Source organism: Trachurus japonicus, chromosome 22 (genome assembly GCF_045865225.1).
Source record: "Trachurus japonicus isolate A0001 chromosome 22, Traja_1.0".
In the NCBI taxonomy this organism is placed as follows: Eukaryota; Metazoa; Chordata; class Actinopteri; order Carangiformes; family Carangidae; genus Trachurus; species Trachurus japonicus.
Genome location: NC_140928.1, coordinates 22,571,298 through 22,582,397, shown reverse-complemented (window position 1 = coordinate 22,582,397; position 11,100 = coordinate 22,571,298). Strand labels below are relative to the sequence as shown.

The 11,100-nt window shown below is 41.8% G+C and overlaps 1 protein-coding gene across 3 annotated transcripts; it reads left to right on the top strand.

Annotated features, from left to right (window-relative positions):
• Positions 1 to 865: 865 nt before the first annotated feature.
• Positions 866 to 10,582, top strand: srrm1 (serine/arginine repetitive matrix 1). 3 transcript variants are annotated; one of them, XM_085768477.1, is made up of 17 exons: positions 866 to 961; positions 1,893 to 1,982; positions 2,128 to 2,250; positions 4,543 to 4,713; positions 4,863 to 4,963; positions 5,073 to 5,297; positions 5,548 to 5,733; positions 5,851 to 5,970; positions 6,134 to 6,342; positions 6,611 to 6,691; positions 7,356 to 7,442; positions 7,649 to 7,784; positions 7,881 to 7,967; positions 8,060 to 8,542; positions 8,659 to 8,845; positions 9,453 to 9,629; positions 9,738 to 10,582. In XM_085768477.1, the coding sequence occupies exons 1-17, from the start codon at positions 941 to 943 to the stop codon at positions 9,846 to 9,848; spliced, it is 2,595 nt and encodes an 864-aa protein (XP_085624603.1). In that variant the 5' UTR covers positions 866 to 940; the 3' UTR covers positions 9,849 to 10,582. The 3 variants fall into 3 exon arrangements, with proteins under 3 accessions (XP_085624603.1, XP_085624604.1, XP_085624605.1); XM_085768478.1 differs by lacking the exon at positions 7,356 to 7,442; XM_085768479.1 differs by lacking the exons at positions 866 to 961; positions 1,893 to 1,982 and adding an exon at positions 2,492 to 2,616 and having other exon boundaries at positions 2,149 to 2,250.
• The last annotated feature ends 518 nt before the right edge of the window (positions 10,583 to 11,100 follow it).

Below are 11,100 nucleotides of genomic sequence, written 5' to 3'. Positions count from 1 at the left end.
TGTCTAACAAAAAAAATGGACCAGTTGCACATTGAAAGTAACACATCTGTCGTACACTTTAATACCAGGCTCATCTGAAATGACTGGCTCGGTTAATTCTGGACTGTAACTACACATCATGTTTTTTGGCAGTCTATTATAATATAGTCTATCAAGTGAAAATCACACACTGCATGCAACCCCACTACCCTTGCTGTGGCGTCTAACAAGAAGCCTTTATTTTACTTTTCTGCCAGCAGTGTGATTTTGGTTATGAATGAGTACAAATAACAAATGAAGCCTTATTTACTGTAGATTACTTTGGAAAAAAAATGTATAAAAATGCAGTGTACTTTGAATCAGACCTTGAATAATAAAAATGTTATTATCCAATTGTCCGTGGTTATTGTATATTGCTCAGTTAAATCCATTCTTTATTCTCTACATCATTCTATAGAATATTATTGCCGAGTGTTTATGTGCCACTACATTGATTTCACTAGGCTATTAAACACTTCTTGGACACTTGGAAATCCTAATTCTACATGCAAAATGCATGATCAATAAATTAATTATTCTATTATTAAATACATGTTACAGCAGTTTATGAAGTGAGAAAAAATGATCTACTGTAATTACATTAAATGCTGTTTATACATGAATGCATCAATTATTATAAGATCACAGCATTGGATAGCCTCAGTGATTCTATGACACTATGCATAAGGACAGGTTTAAATGTTAACAAGTTTGCTGACGCTGTTAAACTTTAACAAAAGTACACATTTCAATGCAAAACGTTGTAATTTCATCCATAACCAGGTGAAGAGGCATCCTCCGCCTCTCCACTGACAGTATAGCAGATGTATTGCTGGATCCTTCCTGCAGAGGCGCACGCTCCATCCGGCTCGCCACACACGTCTTTCTCATCGGCGGCTGTTATTTCTCCTTTTCTCCGATAATGGACGCGGGATTCTTCCGCGTAAGACATTTAAAGCTCATTTCGGACGTTTAATGTGTTACTGTTAAATCTCACAGCAATATATTGTTTGTTTAGAAAATGTGTGTGTCGCATGTAATTCGGCGGAGGGCGATACAGTCAGAAACGTTACGGCCGGGGCTTCGTCTATCAACTGATGACATGCTTCGGTTTCTCCATTAGTCGTGTTTCAACTGGGCGACTCCCAGAGTGAAACTATACGTCTTGACAAAAAAATTATGTTTGCTACCCTGCGTCTTTATGTAAAGTTTTATTGCTTACATGTTATAACCCCTCCACGTCGATGTAACGATGGACGCATTTGCAGGAAATAGACGAGCCGATATAACTAGCTCGCTAGCACTGAGTTGCTACTAGCTCTGGCTAAAGATGGCGCCCGGGTGGTGCATCGTTTCTGTCTCCGTGGGCTGGTCACGACCACCACTGCGCTCATGTTAGCGAGCTTAATCAGACCGGGGGTGTATTAAATGACGATACCACTGTGGTTTTGATGTTATGTCTGCATACGCGTCTTGAGTCTAGATAGCCGCCCGACTGTGGCTAAATTTAGCCGGTGTGTTTTCCTTTGAGGATTAGGCAAGCTAACTGTTAGCTTAACCCGAGGTTAGCTCACTGGTATCGGTGTCACATTTGACTCAATTTCACGGTTTAAAATGAACAAGATACTGTGGTTACCTTAACTTTAGTTAACTCAAAGTTAATTATGCACACGTGTTAGCTGCACAGCTATCTATCTCAGGGTTTGTGAGCTCTACTTTAATTCTGAGTTTTGGACTCGACTACCTGTTTCTTAGAGTGCGGCGGCATTAAACAGGGCACACAGGGTTCATGCGCACTCGGATGTGCGTGTAAATACGATTGTCAACGAATATTTAACACGTTATCTAATTTTTGTTTATTTGTTGTTCACAAGGGCACGAGTGCGGAGCAAGACAACCGGTTCAGCAACAAGCACAAGAAACTGCTGAAGCAGCTGAAGTTTGCAGAATGTCTGGACAAGAAGGTACGATATGGCCCACGTGATCAATAGTTTCATATCCGCTTCCAACAAATTGTTTTGATACATCTACAGGCTTGTCAACATTGAATGAAACCATAAGCAAACATGTAGTCACTGATTGTGTTTGTGTTGCATGTGTCATCCCAAGGTGGACATGACCAAAGTGAACCTGGAAGTCATCAAACCTTGGATTACCCAACGAGTGACAGAGATACTGGGGTTCGAGGATGATGTCGTCATAGAGTTCATATTTAACCAGCTTGAGGAGAAGGTAAGCTGTAACTATAGCTGCGTTACATTTTTTTGTTTTTTCAAAACTGTTTATTAATTTGAGGGCATTGCTTATTAAGAAGGGATATAATCAAATTATTGCACATCCTAGTCAAACTGAAATTGAATGGGTAAAGTAACAATTGGTATAAAACTGATACATGATACATGTTTTGCTGTTATGTGACAAACTGCCTTTATTTAGCAGTCTTCTAATGATGATGTGATTTATGATTTAAAAGGCCTGAACCAATATGGATGTTATACCTTGCATCAGAAGTATAGCAACCAACACCTAATTAGCTCTCTCCTGAGCCCAAAGTCACTGAGCCCAACTCTCCCTTCATGATGCAGTGTGTGGTTTGAGGTGAGTTATATGCAGGGATCACCTATATCATGTCAGTGAAAAACACACCTGAACAATGCCATAATCACATTCTCAGTGGGTTTTTGCAGTGCATCGTAAACTGTCCAGATCCCATTTAACGTGACTGGAATTATAAAGAGTGAGGATTTTACAGCGTGCCACAGCCTATTGTTAAGAGTAATTGATATTATTTTACATTCTTAAGAGAACATTTAACACCAAGCTGACATGCATTGTTAAAGTGAAAGTTTCAAGTCTTTGGCACCTCTATTGGGTGTGGTCAGATGTGTCCCCTGTTGGGCTGGTAACTATTGCTAACAGTGATGTGAGGTTGTTATGAAAGTATCCCAGGTGTATCGCTGCATCACTGTGGTAAGTTCAGATCTTCAACCACTAGAGGTCAGCAAAAACAAGCTTTCAGTTGATTTCTCTGACTGCGCCAGCATCATGGGTGCATGTGGTCAGTCACAGACTTATGATTTTCAACCATAACTAACAATACTTTTCAGCTTGATGTTAAGTAACTCTTTTGTGGGGGTTTTGTAAGTTACTCTGTTGACCATAGCCTCCCTGCCTGTATAGTTGTAATGCAAAGTCCAACTATTATTTAATTTAATTTTGAACTAAATTGTGCATGCCTTTCATCCTATAGGATGTAGGCTATTTTATTTGAATAAAGTCATTATATTAAAGATATATGTTTTTCCTTTTTTTTTTTGTTAATGATACTGCCCCACTGATAAGTAAAACCATTTGGTATATTAGGGTAAGCTGTAATATCTATTGCACAGACTAACCTCTGGAAGTAGGAAAAAGGATAAATGGAGGGAAGACAACTTGAATAATTTGCACAGTATCCTCCATAAGACTGTTACCAGGCTTCCATCCAATAGTGTACTTGAATGTAAGTTTTGGCATATATGCTTACAACCTTGCGTAATGACCATTTACCTGATATGCTAACAGTGACTTGCGTAATTATTGAATAAAAGCATACTTTTTATAATAATAATATATATATAATAGTATATTTTACAGCTTTCTACATATATGAAATTTTAATAAAGAGAACAAAAACAACTTTTCTTTGACATGGCTTTATGGGGTGGGCATTTGAAGCTAAGTTTAAAGGGTGCTGTTACATAATGGAAAGAATGGCTTATTGAATTGAGATTACGGTATCTCACAAATATTTTATCAGATGTTGAAATAAAACTCCTTTTTTTGTGTGACTGTGTACTCATTATTGCTTGTTCGTCTCTTGCAATTTAGATAAATGATATAACATTAAGCTCAAGGTGGTTGAGTCTCAAGCAGTAGGGAGGCGGAAGCAAGCCAAGGGAGCTCCGTGCCCACTGATCCCACGGGACTCACTGAAGACACCGGAACTGTACTTGCAGTGTTGGGTTTTAATGCACTCTGTATTGTGACTATTTGTTTAACTCCTGTAGACTGTGGGGAGACTGGATAACAGTGGGTGGGTTGAGACACTTAATCTTAACTGTAAAGTGGTGGGGATAGAACTCAGGAATAGTATGTTTCTGTCATATGGGATTTTTTAAAAATGATTATGTACCTGGGGAAAAGAAATTGGTCATAACAGCAGTATTGCATGCAATTTTTTTCTGACTAGATACGTCTCCCCTCAGCTAGCTCACATTCTCAGTTTGAGTTTGTGAGTACGATATAAATCAGTCACACTTGTATTTTGATTGGTTACTTAGTCCAGTATTGGACCCAAGGACGTTAAATATTCTAGTCAGTATCTAACATGTTTTGAATAAGGTTAAATTCATAGGTATAGTTTAGTGAAGAGTAGAGGGTAGGAAGCCCCATTTGTGGGATCCTACCTCCCTCTGATATGTGCCTTCCAGCATTTCAATGGCTATATGGTCTTTCTCTCCCCCCTTCGTGTGTGTGTTGCAGCATCCGGACAGCAAGATGATGCAGATCAACCTGACAGGCTTCCTGAATGGGAAGAATGCCCGTGAGTTCATGAAGGACCTGTGGCCCCTGCTGTTGAGTGCCCAGGATAACATTGCTGGCATCCCCTCTGCTTTTCTGGAACAGAAGAAAGAGGAAATTAAACAGAGACAGGTGAGCATCTGTCAAACTGAACTTTAAAGAGATGTTTTTGTAAAATTTTGTGGTCATGGGGTGGAAAATAGTGACAGGATATGGACAGCCTAGAAGATATTGTTGATCAGAGTCATGTGTTTGATCTCTTATTGTTCCATTTTTGGTAGATTGAACAGGAGAAGTTGGCTTCTCTCAAGAAGGTGGACGAAGATAAGAAGGAAAAGGAAAAGGAGACCAGGGAAAGGGCTCAGTCAAAGAGCCCCAGGAGGTAAGACAAAAACAGATTTTTTCCCCCAACACTGAGAATATTAGACAGACTTAAAAATAGTTGCATTTATTGTGGAAAACTGGAAACTATAATGTTCTTCTCTGTCCAGGCGAAAAACAAGGTCACCATCACCACGGCGAAGGTCACCAGTGAAGCGTGAAAGGAAACGCAGCCCCTCACGCTCCCCAAGGCGCAAACCCAGCCCTGCTGGCGGCAGCTCACCCCCTCCACCCCTGATGCAGCTGCCCACAAAACCATTAGAGCAGCTTGTGGAGCCAGATACATCAGGCAGAGCCATGCCAGAACCAGTGGTCCAAGAAGCTTCTTCCACCTGGTTGGTTGATCACTTCAAAATTGAAATTTAATCTTAAGTGTGAAGTTATTTGTTTTTAATGATATTAATTTCAAATTCACTTGAATTTTCTTAAAATATCTTCATTTTTCATTTTGGTTGCTTGAATCAATTATGATATGATAGTATGATATAGGATAGTGCATTACAGTTGTTGTTGTTGTTGTTGTTTTTAAACCACAATAATGACTTTAAGGAGTATTTCAAATGTCTTTCTTTCTCTGGTCTACAGTGACACAGTTGTGGAGGTGGTGAAAGCAGACTCAGTGACAGAGGTCAAAGAACCCTCTGTAGAGAAAATTCAGAAGAAAGAGGAAAGACCCAGGTCCCGGGAAAGAGAGAAGGACAGCAGGAGGGAAAGACCTCATCACCGCTCCCGCTCTCATTCCCGTTCTCGTAGACGACGCTCTCGGTCTAGGTAATTTCTCACATTGATAGAATTAGCTTACAATGATGCCCTCCAGTTCTAGGTTTCAATTATTTTTGTGTAAAATCAAGTTTTTGAACTGTCGATTCCCCCTCTCCACCCCATCAGATCATACTCCCCTCGTAGAAGGCAGAGTCCCAGGAGGAGAATGTCTCCTCGCCGAAGGAGTCCTCCCCGACGTGGCCCCGCCGGCTCCAGACACAGACATAGACGTTCCCCAGTCCGCAGGTCAGTGAGAATCTGGATGCGGTGCATACGGTGCTATAGTGGTTTACGGGGCCATTCTTGTATAGCTGCATTTCAACGTGATCTTTTCTACTCAATTGTACTACTACTGTTGCGCACTGCGAAGGACTGCACTGGGTAATGTTGATGTATTTGTGTCCTGTAGGAGGCGCTCTCGCACAGCTTCATCCTCTGGCAGCAGCTCGTCAGGCTCTCGCTCACCTAAAAAAGCGATGAAGAGAATATCTACTACACCTCCCCGAAAACAGGTTCATCATCCAGACACCTCCATCAGCCCCGCGGGGAAGGACAGACGCTCACCGTCTCCACGAGCTAGAAGAGGCCGGGGCTCAGCTTCCCCACCCAGATCATCCGGTATGATGAAATAAATCTTTCATGGATCTCTTTATTCATCACTTCTTTCCAGGTCCTGACAGCCACATCACCATTTAAGCTCCTTGGCTCTCTCTGGTTTTCAGAAATCAAATCACATTGTCTAATATTTTGTGTTGCTCTAAATCTCTTGAACTTGCTGGGCGTTAGTTATGAATTTAGCCATAATTTGAAATTCTATATTAAACATAATGATCAGTGTTATTATACTAAGGCCATCTAAAATTCTTCATGCCTCAATTTCTTTTAGGACTAAAGCGAAAACCAGGAGGAAGGGGTGATTCTCCACCTGACAACGCCAAGCCCAGACACTCTGAAGGGTCCGACTCAGGTAAGCAGCAAATTCTCTCTGTTTAAAGGACTGCGATGACTTTTGACCTCTCAGCTCACAAATGGAGAAGACCAGACGTGTGGAGTTCCCAGCCACGTCCACTTTTACCAGTCCTTTTACCCTGATTTTCAAAAGGGAGGGGATGATGCAGATGATCACCTGTGTAGGGTCACTGCAACTTGCTTTTCTCTCAGGTCTATTTGCAGGTCTAATTTACAAAATGTTCAATTTCACTCACTGTGCCATGACATTTCCACAGGCTTTAATCCCATTTCTTGTGCCACCTTTAACTTTTTTTTGTTCAAGAATGATTGTAAAAAGAAAAGGGAGATGGTTGAATGAAGTAGAAACTCAATTAATCTGTGCCATTTAATCTCATTACAGCGCCCCCCCATTTGTTAACCTGCTCTGATAATTCAGTGTAGTATCATGTATTGATCCCAGTGAATTCGTCACAACACAACAAATGGACTGAAACAAAAGTCTTCATACCAAAACAGGGGACCGTAATTATTAACATATTGCACTGCTCCATGCTGAGACATAACCAAAACTCAAACCAGATGAATAAATCTGTTCTCTGTATTATTTGCACCTTTTCCATGGCCGTCTGTTTCATTGGTTTTGTTAACACTGACGGAACGCTCAATGCTCTACATTTCAGAGGAGGATAAAAATGAGAAAGGGGCAACAGCAGATTCGGTGCAGCAGCGACGTCAGTATCGCAGGCAGAACCGACAGTCGTCTTCAGGTTAAAAGCGTTTTTATCCCCGTTCTTTCCTCTCCCTTACCCAACCCCTCTCTCTAACCGAGTCTCTGTCCATGTCATCTTGCACTCATCGTCTCATGGACTTTTGAAGCTGTGCCCTAACCCCAACCTTGGTGTCTTTTCCTCACCGCATACAGTTAAGGCTGCAATAAAACAGTCGCTGATGCTCCGTCTCTCTGTGGTTTCAGATACAGGCTCTTCCTCCTCAGAAGACGAGGGACCCAAGAGACCAACTGCAGGCCCGGGTGCCAGGAACGGTGAAGTCAGGAGGAGACGAAGCCGCACGCCTTCTCCACGGAGGCGACACAGGGATATGTCTCCAAGGTAAGACATAAAACAATATTTACACACTGTCTGAAGATTTCAAGTTTTAAAATCCAGGCTGATGACATTATTTTACGTATTTTTGTACCTTCCCAGGAAAAGACGATCTCCATCTCCTGGACGCAGACGACGTTCACCTTCTCTACCACGCCGCCGCAGATCTCCCTCTCCTCCCAGACGCAGGTATGAGCACGTTTGTGTTTGTTTGATGTTATTTTCCTATTAATAATGAACAATTACAAAGGTTTATGACCAACGTACGTGGTGCTCCCCAGGTCTCCATCCCCACCTCCCCGTCGACGATCTCCATCCCCCAGACGATATTCTCCCCCCATCCAGCGTCGCTACAGCCCATCACCTTTGCCCGCACAGAAGAGGAAGATGTCTAGTTCTCCCCCTAAACGCTCCTCTCCAGGGGCCAAGCGACGTAACTCCAGGTCCCCCAAACGTAGAAGTTCTCCTGCTCAAAGGAGGCGGACATCTCCACTGTCTTCCTCGCCACCCAGACACAGGAGGAGCCCCATGTTGCCTTCTGGCTGGCAAAGCAGAGATACACGCTCCCCTGCTGCAGCAGCTAGCCGCCTGTCCCCGTCCCCTGTGAACCGCGGTCGCAATCTTCGGGGTTCAACCAGTCCTCAGGGACGCTTCGAAACTTCCAGCACATCCCCGTCGAACCAGCGCAGACAACAATCTCCCTCACACAGTGGCAAACCCATTCGCAGAGTGTCCCGCACCCCAGAGCCACGCGGCAACCAGAGGTAAAAAAAATAATAATCTGACATCCACTTAATTCTTCTTGTGCACTGGAACCTGTTTGTGTACATGCCATTAGTCTTTGCACATCCTCTTGACATCACCTGCATCCTCTCCACAGACCCTCTCCGAGCCCTCAGCCTATAAGGAGGGCACCTTCCAGATCGAGGTCCGTGTCTCCGCAACCAGCAGCTCAGAAACGTCCAGCTCCTGCATCCGCTTCCCCCTCACCATCTCGCTCTGCTAGTGGGACCCCACCACCAGCTAAAAAGGCCAGTAGTGGTTCCGGCAGTCAGTCCCCAAGCAAGGTTCGATATTTGATCTTATTAACCTTAGGTCGATATTATTATCACAGAGTTGTAACTCGAGTCTTAGATTATTCTGGGTGTGCACATAGTTAAATTTCACATATACAGGAAAATCTTGATTTAAAAACTCCCCACATATCCTCCAAATATGTATTGGCTGAATGTTTTAAGTACAACAGAGGTATGATTAGGTTACATGTTACATGCCACTAAATATTCTTATTTATTTATAATCAGAAGGAAGTGGCAATGACAGTATGAAGTTTCAGCTTGATTGTGTTAACCACATAACCTTGTCATCTAACATCACTTCAATACTTTGTGCATTAAGTTTGAAATCTGGTGTTTTGAACTCTCCTGACAGTTTAATTGCATCATGATCCCATCACTTTTGTCCATGAAAGCATCATGAGCCACAAAACCAGTTCTGTAAATCCTTAAAAATTCCCAGGAAATTATGTCTTAAATTAAGGAGATTAATCCCTTTGTGGTGTAATCCCTCATTGGCACAGTATGCTTTGATGGTCAATCTTATTATGTTGTTTATTGTGTTGTTCAGTAGCACTTAATGTCATCCTCATAAAAGTCCCTTTTTTTTAATTTGTAGAACAACTCGGATGTTGACGGCAGTGGGAAGAAAAAGAAGAAGAAGAAGGAAAAGAAACACAAGAAAGAGAAGAAACATAAGAAGCACAAGAAGCATAAGAAGGAGAAGAGTGGCGCCACTGCTAATGCGGATGGACAAGAAAACCAAGGCGTGGAGGAGGATGGAGATTCAAGAAAGGTACAGTGTCATATCTGGTCAGTTAATCTATGAAACAAAATCAGTGCACATCATTTTATATGCCACAAATTAGTGCAATTGTTTGAGTCCGTATGTATTTTCTTGTAGGAATCAGACAGCGAAGTAGAGGACAGCCTGGACGACCTAGAGAAACACCTAAGAGAGAAAGCTCTGCGCTCCATGAGGAAGGCCCAGATGTCTCCATCACAGATGTCCTGAAAACAAGGGACTTTCTCATTTTGAATTTTCCACTCACTCTTGATGTTTGTCATCAACCTGGTTCAGCTTTAGAATGTACAAATTGTTAATTCTTGAGTCTTGTTTTTCTTTTTACTGGTTTGGTACATTCTGAAGGGTGTGTTGCATTAAGAACTTGATTTGTCAGTTAGTGTATTATCTAAACTGTAAAGAAGCTTGTGTTGTCCATCATTTTAAATTGTTGAGAGCAGGGAAACGGGTTAAGCTCAGAGGTTAAGAGTTGGGCAGGTTTCAGATATTTTCCAGCCTACACAAGATACCATTGAGAAATGATTGCATGTGCAGTGATTGTCTCTGATGTGCATGAACCACTGAACCTATGGGGTGTAGAGATAAACCAACATACAGTAACAGACTGTTACTACTGCCTTTTTATTAGTGGAACCAGTGGCACAGCTGTGTGCACTGTTAGAGGCCCTAACAGAATGTCTTGTCCCACGTTGTAACTCAATAGAGGTGTTTGGCATCATTTAACCTGCTGTTTTTTTCTGACTTTGAAATTATCTTATTTTAAGACTAAAACAGTCTGATATGATACAGAGTATGCTTTAATTTTCCAAATGAATTGATATGCAATTTTATGTTGACACTCTTGCACCAAGCTAATCTCTGTGGGACTGCTCTATAATTTGTATTTAGTAACCCTGGCTCTTGTCATCTGGTCATCCTTTCAGAATTAAAATCTTTTTATAGGATATGTGTGTGTCCTTTACATAAAACAGCTGTAAAGATTTGATCAGGTTTGTGTTGGAAGGGACTAAAAAAAACTGATGGCATTAGTGGATTTAGTTTCTGTACATTTCACCCACATCTACACAGGTGAGACATGATGGCCCCAATCATATGCATCAGTGAAGTTGAAACATGCAATGGCAGGAACGTGCTGGAGCATACTCAGCAACTGATCAAAACAAAAAATATTCTATAACTGAATCAATACAACTAGGTTCTCATTGATTACAGCCATACAATTTACCAACACCAATTTTTTCAAGGCAGAAATAGTTGGACCCTTAGGAGAGTTTTTAAATAACCAAGACTATGTGATATGAGTAATTATTGTAGTGGTGATGCTCGAGTCTTTACTTGACAAGCATGTCCCTTTACATCTGGATAATGGGACATAGGCTTCTATCGCGCCACAATATTGCATTAGCAGTATATATGGTGTCACTTTTTACCTTCATGAAAAGGAAGTGCAGCTCCTGCAATG